Source organism: Scyliorhinus canicula, chromosome 16 (genome assembly GCF_902713615.1).
Source record: "Scyliorhinus canicula chromosome 16, sScyCan1.1, whole genome shotgun sequence".
Classification (NCBI taxonomy): domain Eukaryota; kingdom Metazoa; phylum Chordata; class Chondrichthyes; order Carcharhiniformes; family Scyliorhinidae; genus Scyliorhinus; species Scyliorhinus canicula.
In genome coordinates this window covers 43,909,637-43,935,433 of record NC_052161.1, presented here as the reverse complement: position 1 = coordinate 43,935,433, position 25,797 = coordinate 43,909,637, and the positions used below count along the sequence as shown (strand labels likewise).

The 25,797-nt window shown below is 46.6% G+C and overlaps 1 protein-coding gene across 4 annotated transcripts in view; it reads right to left on the bottom strand.

Annotated features, from left to right (window-relative positions):
• Window positions 1-271: 271 nt before the first annotated feature.
• The window catches only part of mgmt (O-6-methylguanine-DNA methyltransferase), a 487,398-nt gene continuing 461,872 nt past the window's right edge, over window positions 272-25,797 (bottom strand). For all 4 annotated transcript variants that reach the window (XM_038822140.1, XM_038822138.1, XM_038822137.1 and 1 more), the window contains one exon: window positions 272-1,348. In XM_038822140.1, coding sequence (XP_038678068.1) covers window positions 1,178-1,348 — 171 coding nt within the window. In that variant the 3' untranslated portion in view covers window positions 272-1,177. The remainder of the gene's footprint in view (window positions 1,349-25,797) is intronic.

Genomic DNA, 25,797 nt, shown 5'->3' with positions numbered 1-25,797 from the left:
AAACGCATCTTCCCCCGGGCAGGATAACTGTCGCTAGTCAAACAACGTCTACACCAGTGAGAGCTCCCTCTCTGCAATCTAATCATCTAACCAATAAAATAATTTCCATGGGAAAAGAACCTATAGGACAACTGTAAACTAAAACACACAAATTATTAACCTGAATCCATGAATGAAAGAGTGCAGGCGCCAAAAACATTACTAACCAAGAATATGGTTTTGGTCTGTGATTCAGTGGGTCCCCAGAAAATCAGTGAAAATATACCATGAATATAATTGAAGTAATTTTTATTCCTGTTCATTAAACATATACAATCTTTGCTTTTCTTCAGCTTCAAGCAGCCTGTTTCTGTGCCAAAATTCAATAATCAGATCACATGTAGTTTCCAAGAAATACACAACTCAAGATAAACTTTTAACAGTCTCTTCAATTGCTGCAAAAGGATTCCACTACTAAAAGCACACAAACACAATGCAGAAGTTGCAGCTTTCCCATGAGACTTCAAATGTACATTTCAAATTGGAAAAAAAAACTGTTGTAATGATTAAAGCTGTGACAAACTTTTTAAAATTGGCATCAAGCAAAAAAACTGTTTCCCTTTCAATGTTTTCGTGACCATTTTTTGCGAAAAGTGTTTATGAAAAATATTATTTCAGTAGCTCAGACATCAAAGAGGACAGGACACTCATTTGGTTGAGGTACAGTTTTCCACGCTGGACAAATACAATGCTGTGCAGGAATAAATAGGTGTGAGCTGAAGCATCAGGATTTCAGTTTGCTCCCAGTAACACGCAGGCTCCAGACTGTCAGCTGTCCTCTCTCTGAGCCAGATGCTTCCTTAGAGGGGCAGTTGCACCTAACATTTGCCATGCCCCTCCCACTCCCTTATCCTTGCTTTAATAGGCATTAAAAATAGAACAAAAAAGCCTGTAGATGGGAACAACATAAATACACAACATGCACAGATCTCTGCACTCATTCTGTAAAATGTAAAAACAAGAAAGGCTGCCGTCCCTCAGGATAGATCCAGGCTTTTTAATATAGTAGTGGTGCCACCACGCATCTGACTCTCAAGTTTCTTTTATCTTTTTAAGTCACTCAAATATTTACAAATTCCCTAAATAATAGTGGATGTGTTAAGAGCTTGTTTTATTCTGAATATTGTTGGCGTACATTCTAGCTGTGTGGCAGGATTGGACAAGGTCCCTGAGATGTGTTTCGGCTCTCTTTCAGAAGCTTCTCATGTGTCAGTAGCCATTGTTTGAGGTGATTTCCTCTTCCTCCCATATAATTACCAATCTGTCCATTGCTGCAGATCACTCTGTGACAGGGCACAATAATTGGCACCTGAGATTAATGTTAAAAAAAAATAATTATACATCTGTTAAATTTCACTTATTAAAAACATCACCTCAAAGCTATAAAAACTACCTCACAGAATTTTAGCACAGCTGAAACAAGAATAAAGTCCATATTGGGAATAAGGGATATTTAGCTGTGAATGATATAAAGCTGTAGTCTAATACGGTGACATCATAAATTGTGAGAGGATAGTAAGAGCATTTTAAAAGAGTCACAAATTACAGTGTTGAATTTGTTCCCTCATGTAGGTTTCGTGCTTTGTTCAGTATGTTGGTTTTATTACTGTTTGAGATGTATTTTTACTGGTAGCATTTGACTATGCAGTGACTCCTCAAAGAGTGATGTTGCTCACCATGGCAAGAATATTAATAGATTGCCAATATTTGTCATAACCTACAAGTGCTGCATGTAGCCATTTACCAGACATACAGCAATGGTCATAATCCATTAGTGTAATCCAAAGTATTAGAAATATCAGAAAATTATATAATTAATAAATTAGTTATGATATTTATCACATCTGACATTTTAAAAATAAATTTAGAGTACCCAATTCATTTTTTTCCAATTAAGGGGCAATTTAGTGTGGCCAATCCACCTACCTTGCACATCTTTGTGTTGTGGGGACGAAACCCACCCAAACACGGGGAGAATGTGCAAACTCCACACGGACAGTGACCCAGAGCCGGGATTGAACCTGGGGCCTTGGTGCCGTGAGACAACAGGGCTAACCCTGCGCCACCGTGCTGCCCCCATCTGACCTTTTAACTGTGCAGTAAGTTGCATAAAACTTTAACAGTCTATTAGGAGAGTCTGATAGTCCATTTCTGATGAAAAGTTTGTAAAACTTGGAATCGAGTTTTACAACTTGGAATTGAGTTTTATCTGAATAGCATAATTTAGAAAGTAATGATAATAATCTTTATTATTGTTATAAGTAAGCTTACATTAACATTGCAATGAAGTTACTGTGAAAATACAGACTTTTCAGATTCAATACATCCCCAATAGTGCTTCTAACTAAACTTATAAATAATCTGGCACATGTCATAATAACAACCAAGAGGAAAATGAAACTTATATGCAATTTTGGAATACATTTGTTCGTCATTTGTATGCGACTGAATACAGACAGTACCTGGAGTTTTAAAATATTTAATTAATTGACAGAGGCAGCTAAAAAGTGCCGCAATATGACTGGGCATCATTTAATTCAAGTTGTGTTATGCCTTGTTATGTTAAAAACAAAATTTTATACTCCTTTAGTGATGTTAAACAATATTGTAAATTACGAATCATGCAGGCCACAACATTGTTTTAAGGTTTGGAAGGCATAAATATTATCTAAACTATCATCTTTAAAATTATAATGACTAATGAATTAGCAAATAGACAGTTGTTGCAAATAAATATTTTAGCAAACAGACAAGGCATGGGTAAATATAAAACAGCAGATAGATAGCACAGGTTTACTCTCCCAGTGTGGTTTGTTTCACACAAAATTGGAGTTTCAATACTCTCAGAAGCTTATCTCGCCTCAATCACCCCCCCCCCCCCTCCCCCCCCCATCATCAGCAGCTCCTTGGTGTGCTGCCATTTTATGTGCTATATAGAGCAACAGCATATATCTCGTATGTTCTACAAATTGAATTCATAGACTGAAGGCGTGAAACTGAATGAGATAGTTGTGATATTGCTACCTGCAGTGCAGGTGTGATATTTAGTATTTGAAATACGGCCACAGGTGAACATTTCAGCTTTGTCAAAAGGACATTTATGGTAAAGTTAGCATTCACATTGGAAACACATTGCTGTGTTCTGATTAGTTTCAGGAAATCAACTCATTGGACTTGGATCAGATCCCTGGCTGATAGAAAAAAAAACCTTTCCCTTTACCCCTACCATTTCAGCTGCTTGTACCAGTTATTTACCTTGATCACATCACACAGGTTAAGTAAAATGACAACATGTTCATCAAAACCCATTTTTTACATTTTGTAAATGTACGAGGTGTGGAAGGACATGTGTTATTTTGCATATGTGGAGTATATTTTGAATTCTATTTTCTTTTGTCCTGAATGTAAAGCAGAGGCAAACCTGTTGCGCTGGCATGTGAACCAACCCCAGCAGTGTTGAAGTAGCTGTGAAAGGAGCAGTTATGTTTTACATATGCTGGATTCAGACATGCAGCATGTATGCCCATTGTGATTACAATTTCAAACTAATTTTTAGCTTGTACTAAGGTTTGAAGTTGGTCACGAGTGGCCAATCAGCCTCCTACACTACAACAGCAACACCTTAAAAGTACTTCACTGGCTCCAAAGTGCTATGGGAAGTATTTAAATCATGAAAGGGGCTGTATAGATGCTATTCTCCCTGAAAAAGTGTGGACATTTTGGCAAATTTCAGATGTTAATTTTCCAGATGTATATTGAATTCATCACAAACACAGCTTGACGTCAAATAATATCCGACTTCGGTTTAATAATTATTCTGAAGTTTTGATTGATTCATCTTGTGGGGATAGTGAGAAACTTTGCAAATCTGTTTCTTCAAGAAGGTGAAATGAATTGGGTAGGATTCATGACAGCTGGTTTATTTGGTTGTTGGAAAGAATGGGTTTGGTGGGTTGAATGTTTTTCTTCCCTTTCTATGCTTTCTTAAGGCTTTAACCACATGTGTTTAGAATGTTAAGGCTCAAGCAGGAGGGAGATTAGATTTTCAAAATGCAGCTGAATATATATATATTATATATCTGTAAATTCCTTGCAATGAAACTGGATGCAGTAAATCTCAGAAGATAGAAAAACATTCTAATCTCCCAAATTTGCTCACTATGATCATTGAATGGCACAATGTTATTTTTATAATGATGGAACTGCAGTGTTGTGGTAAAAAAATTGAACATTCATATTCCTTTGTTTTACCATAAAGAGTAGCAGAATGCATTTAACATATCACTGGAAACCAGTGCTTTCAGTGTTGTCTCAGTTCCAAAACACCGCGATTTACATTTCCAGTGCAAGAATAAAACACAATGATTTGATAGTTTCTGTGATTTCATGTACAAAAATGTATTTCTTTATGAGTTGTGTAACGAAAATGCATATAAGTAACATTTTCAAACCTCGGACAGGGGCAGTGAAAATTCAGTGCATCCTCCACATCAGTCATTTTCAAACGCAGGGTCACGACCCGTGGTCATGGGCGGGTGTGGGGAGGATCGCGGCGTTCCCGATTGCAGGACGTAGTGCCCAACGGCCATGACTGGCTTTTAAAAATGCCGGCTGCAACCGGCTCTAAAAATGCCGACCGTCCTGCGAATACATGCTCCCTCAGCAGTGCGCAGGCCCGGAGCCCAGTGGAGCAGACTGCCTTCTCCTGACATCAGCTCGCTGACCCAGGAGCAGATTAAAAACAAAAATCAATAGAGTCTTCCTGCCTGGAGTGGCGGAAGAGAGCAGGTCACGCGCCCCGTACCCTGACGTCACATGCCCTGGGCTGAAGAGGGATGCCTCCATTTTGTTAGCAGCAAGCAAGTAAGAAGACTGAAGAATTTAAAACGGATCATTTCATAATAAAGAGACACAAATAGGCCAGGATCTGCTGGAGAGAGCTGCTCAGGAAAATCCACAGCATTACAGAGCTCCAGGCCTCTGGTGAACAGGTCATTAAGAATAAACTGAAATCAGGAAAATAACAGCATAAGGATGATTTTTTAAGGTATGGCTTTATTAATTGTGCCAATGCCAATCAGGATGTGAAGCCCATGTGTATTATGTGCAGGGAAGTACTGGCAAATGAAAGTTTAAAACCCTCAAAACTTCAAAGACATTTGAATACTGAGCACAGTGAGTTCAAGGACAAACCTCTTGATTTTTTTCAACGGATGCAGTGAGAATTTAAATCATCAGCTGAAGTCCTTGGCAGAAATGTAACATTAAATGACAGAGCAAGTGAGATTGTGGGGATCAAGCAGTCTCACCTGTCACATTAAAGGTAAGTGAAAATGGTGGCTTGCGAGGTTTGGGCAGCATGGGTCGCGAAGGATCCTGTTGTTAGGGACTCAGAAAACAAAGTTTGAGAAGTACTACTCCACATGATATTTTTAAACTCACACAAAACGTATAGATAAATGACTCGGATCTTTGTAAACATGTTTGGTGAAGTTGGAAATGCAACAAATTTGAGATATTTCCACATCATTTGTACAACGGAAACGTTAGGCTGGATTCATCGTAAGATTGCCATGGGCGTGATGCGGACCTTGTAAAGGTCCATTGACCTTCGGCGGGAATTTCCAATCGCTGGGCAAGTGCGGCCGGAGAATCCTGCCCTTTGTCCAAGCAGCCAATTATGTTAAAGAATTTCCACAGGCAGCCAAACAGCAAATGAAAAGGACCAAAATAAAATCACTTGTTAAAAATTATACAGAGGGACTTCCGGTGGGGGCCATGAAGGAGTAAGTCGCACATTTGGTGGCTCCCGCTCTGGTCGGACTTTTGGACCTTTTCCCCCGATTTTCTACCGGACTTGAATTCCCACATCAGTGCATGGAGAGCGTAAAGGCAGAAACAGAAAAGCAGCGAAGGCTTGAGCTGAAGCTGCAGCAGGAGACAGCATGGCGGAGGACCAGATCTCTAGTTTGTCGACCCAGCGGTCAACTTGCAGCTGATGCAAGTTCTTTAGGAAGGCTTTGCTAAGCAGAAACGGGACTGCTTGGACCCGATAAAAGAGTGAATTGAGCGGCTGGAGCTTAGATTGGATGCCCAAGATCGGGCGATCCAGAAGGTAGAGAAGGCGCTGGCTGAGCAGGAGGAACATCAAACTGAGGTGGAGTTGGAGGTGGGGATGCTGAGGGACCGGCAGAAGATGCCCCTGGAGAAGGTGGAGGACCTAGAGAATAGATCCCGCCAGCAGAACTTGAGAATTGTTGGGCTCCCGGAAGGGTCCGAAGGCGCGGACGCTGGGGCATATATTGCAGACATGTTTGAGAAGCTGCTGGGGGATGAGGCACTCTCCCGGCCCTTGGAGGTGGACAAGCCTCACAGAGCACTCGCAAGGAAGCCGCAAATGGGAGACACACACCCCCGCCGAGGGCAATGGTGGTGAGATTCCACAGGCACTTGGATAAGGAGCGCATTCTACAGTGGGCCAAGCAGATGCAGAGCTGTAAGTGGGACAACAGTATCCTGTGGGTTTAACCAAGACCTGAGGGTAGAGGTGGCCAGGAGAAGAGCAGGCTTCAACCATATTAGGTTGATCCTTTTTAAGAAAAAGATGAAGTTCAGACTGTTGTATAGGGCCGGTCTCTGAGGACTCACTGGAAGAGCACTTTTATTTGCCGGAGGACTCCCTGGACTTCGCTAAAAAGGAAAGGACTGGTGGTGGACTGAGAACTTTTGAACTTTGCTGCGACATTCTTGTTTTTTTTTGTTTTAGTTTTTCTGTTCTTTTAAAAAAAGTTTCTCATTTTTCGTTTTGTGGAAGCTGTTTGTAATGCCTTTTGCATTGATTTGGGACCAGCGGTGGAGCTGCGTGAGTTAAGGTTTTAATTTGCATTGTTGGGGGAATGGATGTGTGCTTGTTTAGTTAGATCTTGATGTTTTTCTGTCGGGCAATTGAGTGGGGATTGTTTGATGTTGGAGTACGTTTGTATGAGCGGGGGGGGGGAAGGGGGGGAAATAGCTGGGCGGGCTAGCTCTCGGACATGCAGTGGGGGGTGCGCATATGTTTGGTTTATTAAAGGGGTTGAGTTACAGAGTGTTGTTATTTACCCCCGCTCCGGGGGGGTAAATATTCTGCTGACGAGAGAGGGACTTGGGCTAAGGGACAGATAGGAGGTTGGGGGCGGAGGCTGCCTGGGGGCGGACCGGTAGAGGCGCGGAGCATGGACTGGAGGCGGGCCCAAAAAACGGGATGGCTGATCGGTGATGGGGGGGGGGGGGAATGATCCCCCAACTAGGCTGATCACATGGAATGTTTGAGGGTTAAATGGGCTGGTCAAGAGGGCAAATGTGTTCGCGCATCTTAGGGGACTGAAGGTGGACGTGGTAATGTTGCAGGAGACACACCTTAGAGTAACTGACCAGATTAGATTGAGGAAAGGCTGGGTCAATCAGGTTTTTCACTTGGGACTAGACTCCTGATCAATAAGCGGGTGGTGTTTGAGGCGGGTAGAATAGTTTCAGATGTGGGATGTCGGTACATTATGGTCAGTGGGAAACTTGAGGAGGTGCAGGTGGTATTAGTGAATGTGTATGCGCCAAATTGGGATGATGTGGAGTTTATAAAGAGGATGCTGGGGAAGGTACCGGACCTGGACTCGCACAGGTTGGTCATGGGAGGGGACTTCAACACAGTTATTGACTCTGGTTTGGACTGGTCAAGCTCAAAAACGGGCAGGGTGCCAGCAATGCCAAAGGAACTAAAAGGGTTCATGGAGCAGATGGGGGTGGATCCATGGAGATTTGGGCAGACGAGGGTGAAGGAGTTTGCCTTCGACTCACACGTGCATAAAGTGTACTCCCGGATCAATTTAATTATTTTGAGCAGGACCTTACTGGCAGGGGTGGTGGACACAGGGTACTCGGCGAACACAATCTCGGACCATGCCCCGCACTGGGTTGACCTGCAGGTTAGTAAAGACAGTAACCAGCGCCCGCAATGGAGGTTAGATGTGGAACGTTTGGCTGACAAAGGGGTGTGCGAGCGGCTGAGGAAATGTATTCAGAACTACCCACAGGTCAACGACATGGGGGAAATTTCAGCAGCGCTGGTCTGGGAAGCACTGAAGGCGGTGATCAGAGGGGAGCTGATCTCGATAGGGAGAAGGTGGATAGGGCAGAGACGGACCAAAAAGAGATACGACAGATTGATAGGAGGTATGCGGAGACCCCAGAGGCAGGGCCATTTAGGGAACGGTGGAGGCTACAGGCGGAGTTCAGCTTGTTAACCAGAGGCAGGGCGGTTGGGCAGCTGAGAAGGCGAGGGGAGCAATCTATGAGCATGGAGAGAAGGCCAGCAGAATGCTTGCACAGCAGCTTAGAAAGGGGGAGGCAGCCAGGGAGATAGGGAAAGTAAATAACGGAGATGGGAACCTATTTGGAGATTCAGCAGGGGTGAATAAGGCGTTTAGGGATTTCTACAGTAGCCTGTATAGGTTGGAACCCCCTGCGGGGCCGGAGTGGATGAGGCAGTTCTTGGAGGAGCTGCATATCCCAACGATGAATGGGGAGCTGGTCGAAGGACTGAGTGCCCCGATCAGGTTGGAAGAGATAGTGGAGGGTCTGAAAGCCATGCAGTCGTGTAAAGCCCCGGGGCCGGACGGGTACCCAGTGGAGTTTTATAAATGTTCTCTGGAACTTTGGGGCTGGTGTTGGTGAGGATGTTCAATGAGGCAAGGGAAAGAGGGCTGCTGTCCACGACGATGTCACAGGCCACGATTTCGCTGATTCTGAAGTGGGACAAGCACCCGGAGCTGTGTGGGTCCTACAGGCCGATATCCCTGTGAATGTGGATGCTAAATTGCATCCACTCTCCCTACTGTTGTTCGCGCTAGCTATAGAACCGTTGGCAATTGCTCTGAGAGCCTCAAGGGGCTGGTCCGGGGGAGGGGTGGAGCACAGAGTCTCGCTCTATGCAGACGACCTGCTACTGTATGTATCGGACCCAATAGAGGGGATGGAAGAAATCATGATGATTCGAGGGGAATTTGGCCGGTTTAGGGGTATAAGCAAAATATGGGGAAAAGTGAGATGTTTGCGGTCCAGGCGAGGGGACAGGAGAGGCGATTCGGGGAGCTGCCGTTTAGATTAGTCGGGGGAAGCTTTAGGTACCTAGGCATTCAAGTGGCGCGGGAATGGGACTGGCTGCATAAATTAAATCTGGCCTGACTAGTAGACCACAGTAGACGATGTTCAGAGATGGGACGCGCTTCCGTTGTCACTGGCTGGGAGGGAGCAGACGGTGAAGATGACGGTCCTCCTGAGATTCCTGTTTGTATTTCAGTGTCTCCCCATCTTTATTCCGCATTCCTTTTTTAAACAGGTCAACAAAGTGATTACTGGCTTTGTTTGAGCGGGTAAGACTCCGCGAGTAAGGAAGGTAATGCATGAGCGGAGTCGGGGAGAGGGCGGACTGGCACTAAATTTTAGTAACTATTACTGGGAGGCTTCCATGATCAGGAAGTGGGTGGTGGGAGAGGGGTCGGCATGGGAGCATATGGAGGCGGCTTCGTACAAGGGCACCAGTCTGGGGCATTGGTAACTGCGCCTCTGCCGTTCCCGCCAGCACGGTACTCCACCAGCCCCATGGTGGTGGCGGCCCTGAGAGTCTGGGGGCAATGGAGGAGAAATGTTTGAGCAGAGGGAGCAATAGTCTGGTCCCCAGTCTGTAATAATCACCGGTTCGCCCTGGGAAGTATGGATGGGGGTTCCGGATATGGCGGAGAGCAAGGATTGAGAGGATGGGGGATATGTTTATAGAGGGGAGCTTACCGAGTATGAGGGGGCTGGAGGAGAAGTTTGTGTTGGCGAGGGGAACCTAATTAAGGTATCTGCAGGTGCGGGACTTCCTTCGTAAACAGGTGTCAACCTTCCCGCTCCTACAGCTGGGGGGGATTCAGGGCAGAGTAGTTTCCAGAGGGTGGATAGGAGAAGATAGCTCTTCTACTCACCATTGTGGGTGACCATGCGATAGAGATCTTCAAGTCCTTTCACTATTCCGAAGGGCAGGACAAAACGAAGTACCAAACCATCCTGGAAAATTTGACAGCCACTGCAAGGTGGACACCAACAAAATCTTCGAGCGCTACATCTTCAAGCAGAGGATGCAAGGTAAAGACGAATCCTTCAACTCCTATCTAACTTCCGAGGTCGAATGGCATGCAGTGAGGGGCAGCAGGGTAGCATGGTGGTTAGCATAAATGCTTCACAGCTCCAGGGTCCCAGGTTCGATTCCCGGCTGGGTCACTGTCTGTGTGGAGTCTGCACGTCCTCCCCCTGTGTGCGTGGGTTTCCTCCGGGTGCTCCGGTTTCCTCCCACAGTCCAAAGATGTGCGGGTTAGGTGGATTGGCCATGCTAAATTGCCCATAGTGTCCTAATAAATGTAAGGTTAAGGGGGGGGTTGTTGGGTTACGGGTATAGGGTGAATATGTGGGTTTGAGTAGGGTGATCATGGCTCGGCACAACATTGAGGGCCGAAGGGCCTGTTCTGTGCTGTACTGTTCTATGTTCTAACTAACCTTAGACTGCTTGCGCAATCCTGCAACTTCGGTGATTTCACTGACTCCATGATCAGAGACCAAAATAGTTTTTGGAGTCCACTCTGAGCCTCTGCAAGAGCAATTGTTGAAAATCAAGCACATGACCCTGCCTGTCGCGATTGAAACGTGTACTGTGCATGAGTACTCTAAAAATTGCTATTCACAATACAAAACAGCAGAAAGTGAAAAACAAGCCTCCCACGAGGTGGAGTGTGTTCAAGCCATCTCCCGGATGCAGCGCCTCCACATTGATGAAAGCGGCCATTTTGCGCGCTCTTCCCGGGGCCCAACACATGCGCAATGCGATCGGGAACATGAAATGGCCGAAAACCGCACTACGCAGGTGCAGACGTCCGAGAATTGCACCGCGAATGTGCAACGACGCACTGAGCGTCATGACTACCCTGCAAGAGGCAAACGCTGTTTAAATTGTGGGAAACCAAACCACTATGCAGCCCAGTGCAGATCTGCACCACCAGTCAGGAGCCAGCGCTCCCAATTCCGACAGCGGCGCATCAGAAGTGTGCAACACCGAATGCATGACTCTGATCCAGATAGTGCGACAGATCCAGATGATGAATACCTGGACAACACTTACCAAGTGGACATTATTACGAAGTGTGAATACGCCACACCGGACACATCGCGATTCCAATCAATCCTGGCCGTGTTTTCCGAGGTCGAATGGCATGCAGTGATGAAGGTCAACCACTGCCCCATCCAGTTCAAACTGGACACAGGTGCCTCCGCCAACCTGATTTCAAAGGTGGACTTCAAGAGAATCAAGAACCCCCCACAACCTTCCAGCTGCCTGCAAACTCCTGGAGTACAATGGAAACGCAAGCAAGGCACTGGGGTCCTGCCATCTGCAGGTGTCCAGCCGACACACACAAGCAAGCTTACGCTTCGAGATTGTTAAACCAGACAGGGTATCCCTGCTAGGTGCGCTCGCCTGCAAGCAACTGAACCTCATTCAAAGGGTCTACACTGCGACGTAGTCCCATTTGGATCTTCAAGCCAGCATCGACGACATTCTAACCCAGTACCCAGATGTGTTTAGCGAGATGGGCACGCTGCAGTACCAGTACAAGATTCCACTGCGGCCTGATGCCAAGCCAGTGGTCCCTGCTCCACTGAGAGAGCGTCTGAAGGCAGGGCTCACGAGTCTACAACAAAAAGGCATAATCTCCAAGGTCACTGAACCAACCGACTGGGTCAGCTCGATGGTGTGCGTAAAGAAGCCTTCGGGGGACCTACGCATCTGCATTGACCCCAAGGATCTAAACAAAAACATTATACGGGAACATTACCCTATCCCGAAGAGGAAAGAAATCACAAGTGAGATGGCACACGCACGCTTCGTCACAAAATTGGACGCATCCAAAGGATTTTGGCAAATCCAACTTGAAGAGTCCAGCAGAAGGCTCTGCACCTTCAACATGCCTTTTGGCAGATTCTGCTACAACCGAATGCCATTTGGCATCATCTCGGCATCAGAGATTTTCCATCGCATCATGGACAGATGATGGAGGGAATAGAAGGGGTTCATTGACGATACCATAATCTGGTCCACAACCCCAGAGGAACATGTGTCGTGGCTAAAGAAAGTATTCCGACCCATACATGAACATGGCCTCAAGCTAAACAGGTCCAAGTGCTGTTTTGGGATATCCACGCTGAAGTTCCTGGGCGATCAGATTTTGCAACACAGTGTGCGCCCGGACACAGACAAAATGAAAGCCATCGAGGCAATGAAAGTCCCCGAGGACAGGAAGGCAGTACTGCGCTTCCTGGGAATGGTCAATTTCCTTGGCAAGTTCATCCCGAATTTGGCCACACACACCACGCCCTACGTAACCTGGTGAAAAAATCAACCGCCTTTGAGTGGAAGGCAGAGCACCGAACAGAGTGGCTGGAGCTGAAAGCCAAGCTCACCACTGCACCTGTCCTTGCATTCTTTGACCCAGACTAAGAGACCAAGATATCCACAGATGCGAGTCAGGATGGCATTGGGGCGGTGTTGCTTCAAAGAGACGATGTTATCCTGGGTACCAGTAGCATACGCATCACGGGCAATGACACCCACTGAGACCAGATATGCGCAGATTGAGAAGGAGTGTTTACGTCTTCTCACCGGCATCCTCAAATTTCATTATTATGTCTACAGCTTTCCAACATTTACTGTTGGGACGGATCATAGGTCCACATCATCCAAACGGACCTGAACAACATGCTACGTTTGCAGAGAATTCTGTTCAAACTCCAGAGGTATGATTTCAATTTGGTGTACACACCTGGCAAGGAGCTCATCATCGCTGGTGCATTGTCCCACTCCGTCAACTCACCCAGTGAACCACTGGAGATCATCCAGCACATTGAACTGCAGGTACAACTGTATGCAAGTTCCCTCCCAGCAACAGATGAGAAGATCGTTCTCATCCGAGAAGAGACGGCCAAAGACTCGCTGTTGCAGTGAGTCATCCACAGCCTCAGTAATGGCTGGCAGAAAGGGAAATGCCCTCAATTCTACAACGTCAAGGATGACCTGACGCTGATCGACGGCATCCTGCTCAAGCTGGACAGGATAGTCATCCCGCTACGTCTCCAGAACATGGTGCTGTTGCAGAATCATGAGGGACACATGGGCGTAGAAAAGTGCAGACGCAGGGCCCGGTAAGCTGTCTACTGGCCTGGCATCAACCAGGACATCATGGACATGGTCCTGAACTGCGAAACCTGTCAGAGTTCCAACCAGCGCAGAGCAAGAAGACGCTCCAACCACATGATCTAGAGACCTCTCCGTGGTCCAAGGTTGGCATTGACCTATTCCACGCGAATGGTCGCAACTATATCTTAATCATCGATTACTTTTCGAACTATCCTGAGGTGCTGAAGCTGCCAGACCTCATCTCTGGGACCGTTATCAAAGCGTTTACAGAGACATTCTCACGGCATGGCATCCCAAACACCGTCATGAGCGACAATGACCCTGGCTTCCACAGTTGAGAATGGTCCATGTTTGCCAAGAGCTATAATTTCTGGCATGTCACCTCCAGTCCGCACTATCCGCAGACCAATGGCAAAGTCGAAAAAGGGGTGCACATCGTTAAGCAACTCAACTGCAAGGCCTCGGACTCCGCTTCCAACATACACCTTGCACTACTTGCGTACCGGCTGACTCCCTTGTCCACTGGCATGTCGCCAGCTCAACTGCTGATGAACAGGGACCTGCAGATGACAATTCCAGCCATACACCTGCCCAACCTTGATCACCTCCCAGTGCTGCAGAAGATGCAGCAGCTTCGCGACAGCGAGAAGCAGGGCTATGATGCACATGCCACCGATTTGGGCGTGCTATGCTCGGCAGACATGGTCAGGATCAAGATACCGGATGGTGGGTGGTCTGCTCCGGCTGTCGTTGTTCGACAGACCCATGTCCTATGTCGTACGTATGGCTGATGGCTCCATTGTGTGGGGGAATCAAAGGGCACTGCGAAACATTGCTTGCCGACAACCACTTTCCCCTCCATTTCCACAGGCCGAATTGCCACCTCCAGATACCTCGAACCATGAGGCCACCAGTCGTACCTCCCACTCGCCTGTCAAGCCCCCTTCATACCGTCCACCATCTCTCCGGTGGTCGACGAGGATCAGACGCAAGCCTCAGAGACTGGACTTATGAGCATTTGTTTTGTTTATTCTGTTCTGTATTCCTCAGTCAGTCACATTAGACAGACACATTCACATGTATATACATCTAAAAAAAACAAAAAAAAGGGTGGAGATGCCATGATATGCAAACATGCAATCAATGAACACTCAGAATAGGACACAACCAATGGACAGTCAGGACACTCAGAGGTGGCATCACCACAAGGGGGCATGACATAAACACTATGAAAGGGATGAGGCACTCACACCCTGCCTCTTTCCACAGACAGACATCTAGAGAGTTAGACAGGGTTAATCAGCAGCATCACACCCCAGCACATGGCTTAGAGCAAGCTGGTACAGTTAGACTGAGTTACTACAGTTAGATTAGCAGAGAGTCAAATTCATTTGAGAACTGTGTGAATAGTTGAATAAACACGTTGAACTCATTTCAGAATCTGGAGCATCCTTTAGTTAAGACTGCATCAAGTAGCAGCCTGTGTTATCCGAAGCAGCATAACACAAGAGGGTCACTGTTAGGGTTCACCCGGAGATGGCAACAGTTCGTCGACTTCTTTGCGGAAAATTATTCGTCAGCAGAAGGGGGGGGGGGGGGGGGGGGGGGGGGGGTTTAGTTTAGCTTTGATCTGTTGTCCAGCAGCAGTTATTAGTCAGATCCTCATTACAAACCCAGGTACACCTGTTTGATTTTGTTTCTTTGCTTTCAGTTTTCTGATTTTATTCCATCTGGTATATCACCAGGCACCAGAAGTAAGCATTAATATTGGTATGGTCCTTTCTAAATTGAAAATTATTGCCTACTAACTCTAGCTTGTTTTAAGATTATCTGTAGGTGGAAGAGGAAATGGCAGATTAAAATGAAATTAATGAAAAAATAGTGGGGTGAATATCAACCAGCAAATGTAATCCCTGTCACAATTAATGAGATTATTGCTTGTGGTCATGTCATTTGCATGACGTTAGCTTCTTTCTTTAAATGTTTTCCTGTTGGACATATTTTTAATGGATTCACATTACATTCAGTCATAACTGCTTTTGTAAAAGAGAATTTACATTCGCAATGTACTTATGTTAATTATACTTGCACTTTATTTATGTTAATTTTTGTTTGAAATGCAAAAAACATGAACAAATCTGTTGTACTTTAACTGAAAAGGCAACAAAACAGTTTGGAGCTGAAGTTGATAGTCACTGAAAATGGGTACAATTTAACCACATCCATTAATTATAATGTTAAAATTAGCCTGCATCTCTTAAAGGGGAGGTGTATTGTAGCTAGGTCAGGTCATGCAGGAAGTTAATCTGATCTGTGAAGCTTTCAGTAGCGGCACAACCTGGGAGACAGTCGGGTCCCAGGTTAGCAGATACTGCACTGGAGGTCTTGGTGGAGGACTGGTAAAGGAGGAGAAAGCTATTTGAAGAGAATGATGGGTCCCTCCAAACCAGGGGCGGGATTCTCAGCCCTGCGCCGGGCCGGAGAATCCCCGCTACCGGGCCACGCCTCCCCGACGGCGGCACGCGATTCTCCGCAGAGCGGAGAATCGGTGGCATTGGCGCCGGTGTGGCTGGCGCAGCGGTGGTCGCAGGCCGCTCTATGCGGCCCCCCTGCTGTTTCGCAGGCCTGGATGGGCCGAGCGGCCGTCGTGGAAACGCGGAGTCCCGCCGGTGCCATCCACACCTGCTCTCAGCTGGCGGGAACTCAGCGTGGAATGGTCGGGTGGCTGCCCGTGGAGGGGGGAGGGAGCCTCCGATGCAGTCTGGCCTGCGATCAGGGCCTATCAGTCAGCGATCCGGCCTCTCTAGCTGGGGGTTCATTTCCTTTGCGCTGGCCCCTCATGTTGCGCTATGTTGCGTCGGGGCCGCCGCGTTGAAGGAAGCCACAGCGCATGCGCGCATTGGCACCGGCGCCACTGTGCATGCGCAGATCCCGCGGCACCCAGTTCACGCCACGATTGGCAGCTGGACCATCGTGAACCGCTCCAGTTCCGTGCTGGCCCCCCGTAGGGGCCAGAATTAGTCCTGGGAGCGGCCCGACGAGTGACGGAGTTTACGACAGCGTGGACACTCTGCCGCGGGATGAGAGAATCCCACCCCTGATCAGAAGACAGTAGGAGCAGATAGCTGCAGAATTTAATGCCAGGAGTCAAACTTAAAGGATCTAGATTCTGCACTGCAATTACCTCACAAAAATGGTCAAGGTCAGTAACTGAATCTTCAGATGCCATAACCTATCAACTGCACTTCTAGACTCAGACAATGCTCAATTCATTACATCTCTATCAACCATATCCCATACCTGATATTCACATGTTCCACTGCACTCTCACACAATCACTACTGGAAAGTTCACATCTACGTTTCACAGCATGCGCACACTGTTAGCTATTCAGCCACAGCAGTCAAAGAGATTGTATGTAACTCATTGATACTTCCCCTTCTCTCTTGGAGGACAAGGTAGTGCAAAGCTGGTGAGGCATACCTGTTGGATTATGGGATCCTGAATAATCCCTGGGGATCATACCGTGGGACAAAGGATCTAAGAGACTTATCTGAAAAGGACAGCTTTCGCCCACCACACCTGCTACTCTGCCAGTGCTCTTGTTGCCAATCAGCCAACCAGCCTAGACTGCTGCAGCACATTTAAAGATGTTGCTGTCTGTCGCCAGGCTTCTTTTCCCAAGGGATGCTTCAGGTCAACCTCCAAGGTTATCTATAATTTCCTCCAGTAAAAATCAGAAGCCGTTGATCAGCCTTACTGTAGCCACTGGGTAACATTGCTTAAGAGCACTTAAATAGACAACTTAAGAGCACTTAAAGAGACAACTAATGAAATACAGGAGGGTGATCAATTAGCTTTGGTGTACCATTTGGAAAAACTTAATATATAAATATGGTTTACACTATTTATTTTGTGGTAGTTTTAAATTTTGCATTGCAGACAAGCAGACATGATGTCGACCAATGCTGGAGAGAAAGTAAGCTGTGGGACTGTGGGTGGATGAACACTTAGGTTGTGGTTACTTCTATCATAATTGGATGAGATATTCACAGTCTGTCTAAGTTGACCTATCTCTTCCTCTTCCTTATTAAGCTCTTGCTCCTCTCCCTCCTCACGTTATGGCTCCTCATCGTCCTGCCGTACAGCTGCTGGCCCCTCACAATAACAAGGTTGTTCAGCATGCATTGGACCATCACAAATCTCAACATCCACTATTCCGGATACGGTAGGGCTTCTCCAGAGTGACTGAGGCAGCGGAAGCATTGGGCAAGATTCTCTGGCCTCCCCGGGGCATTTTTCTCGGCGGCGGGTTATGGTCCGCCATTGGCTGGTGGCAGGATGTTCTGGTTCCGCCGCTGTCAGTGGGATTCCCCATTTAATCCACCCCATGCCGCCTCGAAATCCAGGGTACACCATCGGCAAGACCGGAGGATTCCACCGGCATGAACAGCCGGAAGATCTCTCCCATCGTTTCAGTACGCTAGCGGTCTGCTCATTCAGAGTTCCTGAGACAGCACGGTTTTCACTGTATGTTGCCCATGTGTGTGTGGTTGTGCACTGGAGTCATCAACTAAGCTATGAATGAATCACCGTTGTTGTCCAGTCGCTATCCTTGACTTTGCTCCTGTGGTTCGAATGCAGCTGACAAAGTGGACTGCCATAGAATGAAGGCATCAAGACTGCTGTCAGACACATTAAAATTCATCACCATATTAAAATTCGTCACCAAGTCATGCTGTATTCCAAGGGGAATGCGTACTGGTGCACCTATGTCTGGGAGCTACTGGTTTGTGCAGAAACCTTGAAGTCAGTATGTCCCTCAGCACCTGTCTACCACTCCCTATAGACTTTTGCAACTTAAGCAACTATAAAAGCACCAAACACTTACAGAACATAAATTAGAACATAACAGATTAGGAACAGGAGAAGGAGCAGACCACTCAGCCCTTCAAGCCTACTCCATCATTCAATAAGATCATGACTGACTTAATTTTAACCTCAACTCCACATTCTTGCCTACCACCGATAACCTTTCACCCCCTTGCTTATTAGAATCTACCTACCACTACCATAGAGATATTAAAAGACTCTTCTTCCACCACCTATTGAGGAAGAGAATTCCAAAGTCTCACAACCCTCACCTCTGTTTCAAATGGACAACTCCTTAGCTTTAAACAGTGGCTCCCAGTCATGGACTCTCCCAAAAGAGGAAACATCCTTTCAATATCCACCCTGTCAAGTTCCTTCAAGTCACCTCTTACTCTTCTAAATTTGAGTGGATACAAACCTAGGGTGGGATTCTACGCGATCGGCGGGATGGCCTGACGCCAGCGTCAAAAACGGCACGAACCACTCTGGCGTCGGGCCAACCGGAACGTCGGAAAATCTCCGACCCGGAAGGGGCTCGCAGCGGGCGTGACGCCATTCGCGACGGCGTCACACGCGCGCCGTCATTGACGCCGCGCCGCAGCATAAAAGACGCCCCAGCCGGAGACCCAGTAAAATGGCCGCCCGCCGCGCAGCGCCGAGGTTCCAGCGACAACGACGCTCCTGCACACAGTGGAGCACAGAAGGGAGGCCCTGTACCCCGGACACGGCCGCAGGGTCACGCCACACCTCAACACCTCAGCCGGCACCTGTGGAGGGAGGTGACAGAGGCCGTCAGCGCCGTGGCCGTAACAGGCATCCAGTGCCACAAGAAGGTCAATGACCTAGTCAGGGCAGCCAGAGTGAGTATCCTTCCCTCCACCACCCCCACTCTGCGATGGGCAGGACAGCCCTAGCACCCACCCATGCAGGTTGCATTGGCAGGATGGGGCGTTAACCTGTGCCATCATACACACAACCGCTGGTCCGCATGTATATGTCTGCTTAACACTTTTGCCCATTATCCCTGCCACCCTCACCCTCCCTCCCTCCCCGCAGTAGAAGCACGCTCATAACAACCGGGAGCGTGAGAGGGCGCCCGCAAGCCAGGGATAGACCCGGAGTGCCAGGCATACGATGCTCCCACCCAATTACAGGGCACCCGCAGCCAGGGATAGACCCGGATTGTCAGGCATATGATGCCCGCACCCAGTGCCAGGGCGCCCACGAGCCAGGGATAGACCCGGAGCATCAGGCGTACGCCGCCCCCATCTAGTGCCAGTGCGGCGACGCCGGTTGGTCACACCCAGCAACGAGGAGGGCAGCCACAGCAACAGGCCCCCGTCCCAGTCAACTGGGACACTGACACACACGACACAAGCGCCCAGTAGACCCACATACGGGACACACCCACCCAGGACTCACCCACCCAGGACACACCCACCCAGGACACTGATGCACAGGACACTGACGCACAGGACACTGAGGCACAGGACACCCACACACAGGACCTTCACATACAGGACACTGACGCTCACAACACCCACACACAGGTGACGGGCGGACAGGGAAAACTACTCCAAGGGACCCCGAACTTCGGGTCGGATGAGGACTTCGACATTACGCCACTGCTACACCCTCCACCATTGCAGAAACACTCACCTCGGTTGGGCACTTTAGCGATGGGCCTCTGGTACACTAACTGGTGCACACAACACAGCCGTCACTGTACAGCAGGTGGAGGTAGGAGCAGCCGAGGGACCAGACGGTCAGAGGGCAGTGCGGCGCAAGCAACCATCTGCTGCCCTGATGGGTTCCGGGTTTCTGGAGTTACCACGCCCACCCATAGGCCCGATGCAGTCACGGACCCAGGGACGATCGAAGTGGTCGGCTTGCGATAGCTGCAGACGCAGGTGGAGGAGTCCACCCGCGTCCAGGAGCAGGGAGTGGTGCCGGTCGTGCGTTCCAACCAGGCCAACACCGCACGGGTGGTGTCCGCGGTGGAGGCAATGGGGGCGACGGTGTCAGACATGAGGAACAGAATGGAAGGCCTGGGGCTTTCCATGCAGGCGGCATCCGTGGCCCAGGACATCGCTGCCCTCTCACAGGAAGCCATGAGCCAGAGCCAGCAGCAGATCGCAGAGGCTCTCAATGCCATTGCCCAGTCTCAGCAGGCCATAGCCCAGTCTCAGCAGGCCGTGGCCCAGTCTCAGCAGGCCGTGGCCCAGTCTCAGCAGGCTGTGGCCCAGTCTCAGCAGGCCATAACCCAGTCTCAGCAGGCCATAGCCCAGTCTCAGCAGGCATTGGCCCAGTCTCAGCAGGCCATAGCCCAGTCTCAGCAGGCCATGGCCCAGTGATCCGTGGCACACCACTCGTCACATCCTGCCAACCAAAAAGACCCATTTATGCCAACTGTTTCCTGTTGCCTCGCCAATCTTTAATCCATGCTAACATGTTACCCCCTACACCATGGGCTTTGTATTTCCACAATAACATTATCAAATGCCTTCTTAAAATCTAAATTCAGTACATCCATCGGTTTTCTTTTATCCACAGCATCTTACTTCTTCAAAGAACTCCAATAAATTGGTTAAATCTGATTTCCCCTTCACAAAACAATGATATCTCTGCCTGATTACCTTGAATTTATTTAAGTGGCCTGCCATAACATTTTTCATAGTGGCTCCTAGCATTTTCCCTATGACAGATATTAAGCTAACTGGCCTATCGTTTCCAGCAATGATGTTAAGAGAAGGAATTTGCTGGGGTGTTGCGCACCAAAATGACACTACTAGTGTCAAATCTGCATTGCACACATACTGACATCATGATCTACCTGCTCTGCATGTTTCCAGTGGTTGTTCTGTGCATTGCCAATATGGTGCCGAGTGAAACCCGGCCGAAAGGTTTGTAGGTGGCATTTTGGATACCCAGCGGCATTTTGTAACACCCAGAAAACAGGTGCAGATGATCCCGATTTTGTGGCATTACTTTTTCTGCATGCCTTCTCTTGATGTGGTACATGTGCAAAGAAACCTATTTGGAATTCAGGCTGCAGAATCTTTACCATTGCATTGTCTCTATGACCTGGTTATATGCATCTTTCGTTTATTTGCGTGTTCACTAATGTAAAGAAAGTTAGTGTCTGAGAATGGGACAATTTCTCACTTGAATCATCCATCCCAATAACATGCACCTGTGGGGTAGTTACAGCATAAGCAGATGCCCAATAAAGCTTTGCTGGCTTTGTTGCAAATGTGCTTCAATCCCTAATGTGAAAGAATATTCCCTGCTGCATCAGTGTGACCTTTCCATTTCAGGCATGAGCCATTCTTATGACCTATTTTAGTGATACAGCCACTTTAGTGACAACTACATTAAATTATGGGGAGTTTTATGCTGTGGACTCACATCATTTGGAATCAGTTTGGGAATGACTCAATGATATTTGAGTCAAAGGACATAGGATCCCTGGCAGCCAGAGATAGACTTTCGACTAGTTTCAAACCCAAGTCCCAAAGGTGAAAGCATGGTGTTATGAATTCCTTGTCCCACACATTCACTTCATTGCAATTTTTAAGAGCAATCAATTAGTTTGTTGTGGGTGTAAACTGACCCTTGCTTCACTGGGAGGCTGTGATAATGAAACCGTTTGTTGGCACTGGAATTGCCATGCGTATGAACATTCTAAACGGTTTAGAAGAGAAAACTGGTGTCGTGTGTGATAGACGTCGCCTTTCACTTTCTTTATCCATCCTATCATTTTGCTTTACATTATCTTTTCCTAAAGACAGTGAGGCTGCTATGGTGTAATTTCACTGATATGTCACAAATTCTGGCATCTCATCAAAACTATCATTTTTAATGTACAAGTCAGGGTTGTTAGGTTATACGACTAGGGAAGTGGAAGGACTTGGACAAACCTGATCCTAGGCCTAACTCAGTTTCTAAACTTATGTTTTGTTGGGAGGAGTCCAAAAATTGAGCTTCTTGCCTTCTTGGAGTAGGGCAACCCACTGAGCCATGAGGGAAACTCTAACCAGAACTGATGGAATTAAATTTAGTGTTCACAACTTAAACATTAAATAATAAAATGTTGGCAGAAATGATCAGACCATCAATAATAACAACATTAAGCCAATGTAATAAAATTATTCTACTTCAGTCTTGCATACTTCATTCTTTAGGACAATAGAACAGCTTCACTAAACAATAAATATATATAAGGGTTAAGTAAGATGCAACATTTATCTCTGTTCAGTTTGTCCACTGTTTCAGTAAGTGTGCAGTTCAAAAATAAAAGGAAAATAATCAACTCAACTAATTGCAAGTATGAATGGAATGCTATTTTATCTAATTTTAACACTACAGTGTTTATTTATTATACAGTTTTGTTATTAGTATGTCTTTTATGACGAGATTCTTGCTGTATTATATGACCTCAATGAATTGTGGAAGTTCATTAAATATAATCATTGAAATCATAAAAGGTACTTCACTTAAAAAGAATGTATAAGGTCTAGTATGTAAGCATGGAATACACCAGGTGAATGCTTAGACTAGACAAACAGATATCATTTGCTCTCATCGCTGACGTTGGTGGTAAAAATGTTTTCCATTCAAAGCGATGACAGATCATATGAGGAACTGTAACCCTTGCACTTTCCTTCCTTTTCCATGGAATTGTTTTTACCCATAAAAAGATACAGAAATGGTGCTGGGAAATTAGCTTTTATACAGTCAACAGGTAACAAGATAATTGAACCAGTTGCATTATTTTGCCATATTTCACTATAATTTTCACTTTCCTGCTCACTTCATTCATGCTTTTCACAGCATCACAATACATTCCTCAGATTTAAGCCTAAAATTATATTTAAATCAACCATTATGTTCAGCATGCCCACACAATTCTACATAAAGTGACCACTCTAAGCAGAAATAAGGGGACAAAATAAATTATGTATCAGTAATTAAATGGGCACTTGCCAAATTTGATCATTTACTTTACATTGGGGCTTAGTTTTTTTCCATTATTACACTGATTAATGCATTTGTATAACAATGCCTCATGCCCTAATTAACACAATAATTTAACTCATTCATTTCAAATGGGTTAACAATCATGTTAAAATGAAACTCGGTTTGTATGTTTAGGAACAGCAATCATTGATTGTTTCTAGCTAGTGAAATATGGTTTCAGTTTGATTGATAACGTCTCTTTAGAACAGATTCATTGAATATTAAAATATTTATTGCAGCACTCGCACTAGGATTTTTAGCAATTTTTAAAAGCGGTACAAATAGCTTGCTGGCACAACAGGCTGGCTGGGTGCTAGGATTGTGCCACTGAGATTGATACACAGTGAGCTCAAGTTCCCTCTACGTCTGTAAGACGGTTGCATGAAGTAACAACAAAATAATTGCCCCTAAATTGGCAGTCTACAGAAGGTGGTATCAACGGGCACTGTTTTCAACTACATTCAAGACATTGGCTGCAGAAGCAGTTACAGAAATCTGCAAACAGGCAGCCTGGCAGACTCAGCTTCCAGACCGGCAAATCAAGAGTGCAAAAAATTATTTTAAGTCAGAAGAGTACAGGATTTGCATGAAAATAATCATTATTGTCGTAAGTAATTTACTTCATGTGTACTATTAAAATGTGAACGTTCCATAATTAACTTTGTTTCTTTTTTTTAATAAACAATTTTATTGAGGTAGTTTTTGGCTTTATAAACAGTTACAGACATCATCATCAGAAAGCAAAAAAGGCAAAAATGTGCAAACATCCACGTACTTTCAATACTTCCATCGTAACATATTGCACAAGCCCGCTCCCCTCCCACCGGTACTACCCGCCATATTTTCCCTCCTACTCTACTCTACCCCCCCCCTCCCCCCCCCCCCCCCCCCCCCCCAACCCCCCCTCCCCCCCCCCACCCCCCTGCTGACGCTCACTCTCCCGCAAAGAAGTCAATAAATGGTTGCATGGTGAATCCCTGCACAGGTCCCCTCAAGGCGAACTTAATTTTTTCCATACCCAGGAAACTCGACATGTCCGCAAGCCACCACTCAGTCTTCGGGGGCTTTGAGTCCCTCCACGCCAATAATATTCGTCGCCGGGCTATCAGGGAAGCAAAGGCCAAAACATCGGCCTCTGTCTCCCCCTGGACGCCCGAGTCTTCCGAAACCCCAAAAATTCCCACCCCTGGACTCATCACCACCCTTGTTTTTAGCACCTGGGACATGACCCCCGCAAATCCCTCCCAGTATCCCCTCAGCTTAGGGCATGCCCAAAACATGTGAACATGGTTCGCTGGTCCTCCCGCGCACCTAGCGCATTTGTCCTCTATCCCGAAAAATTTGCTCATCCGAGCCACCGTCATATGGGCCCGGTGAACGACCTTAAATTGGATCAGCCCGAGCCTAGCACATGTCGCGGTCGAATTTACCCTACTCAGGGCCTCTGCCCACAGCCCATCCTCCATTTCCCCGCCTAGCTCCTCCTCCCATTTAAGTTTCAGTTCCTCTGTCTGGGACCCTTCCTCCCTCATGAGCACCTTATATATACCCGATAACTTTGTTTCTTTTAAACACAGTACTCATCCCTCTTTAAAAAAAAACTTGAATCACTCTTTTTTAATTGTCCCACCCATTCCTTTTCCCTCCACTGCCCTTATTCTTTCCTCTAGATGTTGACTTTCTTCGGTGGGGGAAGTTCCATATGATAATCCTTTAGGGAGGAAATAAGGAAATCGAAATAAAGGAAGGACATTTATATAATGCTTTTCATAAATTCTGACTGTTCTAACATGCTCCGGTGACGATGAATGGGAGTGCTGAAGCCAACTGTACTGTCAATACTGGTGCATTGGATGAAGCCAGCTAACTCAGGGAAGATTGGGGACCAATCATAGGCCTGTGTGGTTTGCTGTTTAGGGCATCAATCAGTTAAAGCATTGGGGGCTGGCATCATGTTAATTGTGACTTTGAGTAGCTTTTACTCAAAGTCAAATGGACCAAGTCAATACAAAAGGACAATGTCCATCTCTGGCTCCTCCTAAAGTTCCCTGGTTATAAGATCCATACCCGCCCCTAATTTTCATCTGGGTGATTCCTTCTCACTCACCATTTCTTTATTAAAATAAATTTAGAATACCCAATTCTTTTTTTCCAATTCAGGGGCAATTTAGCTTGGCCAATCCAGCTGCCCTGCACATCCTTTAGTGTTGTAGGGGTGAGACCCACGCAGACACGGGGAGAATGTGCAAACTCCATACGGACAGTGACCCGGGGTTGGGATCGAACACGGCTCCTTGGCACCATGAGGCAGCAGTGATAACCACTGCGCCACCATGCCACTCGCTTATTATTTCAATGGTCTGGGTCTTGGATCAGCTTTGAAAAGGCTAAATCAAAGCTGTAGCCTCCATCCAAAAGTGGCTGCTCTTGAAAATTAAATTAGCTTCTGTCTTTCAAATCCATAATGATAAACCATGAAACTTTTGTGAAGTTGGATTCTTCAATCTTTGTCGAAATAGAGCTTATAGCAGTGATTACAGAGCATTTTAAATAGTTTGTTTCTCATCGCATCTTTCATACTAATGGCAGGAACTTTAATAAATCTAGTC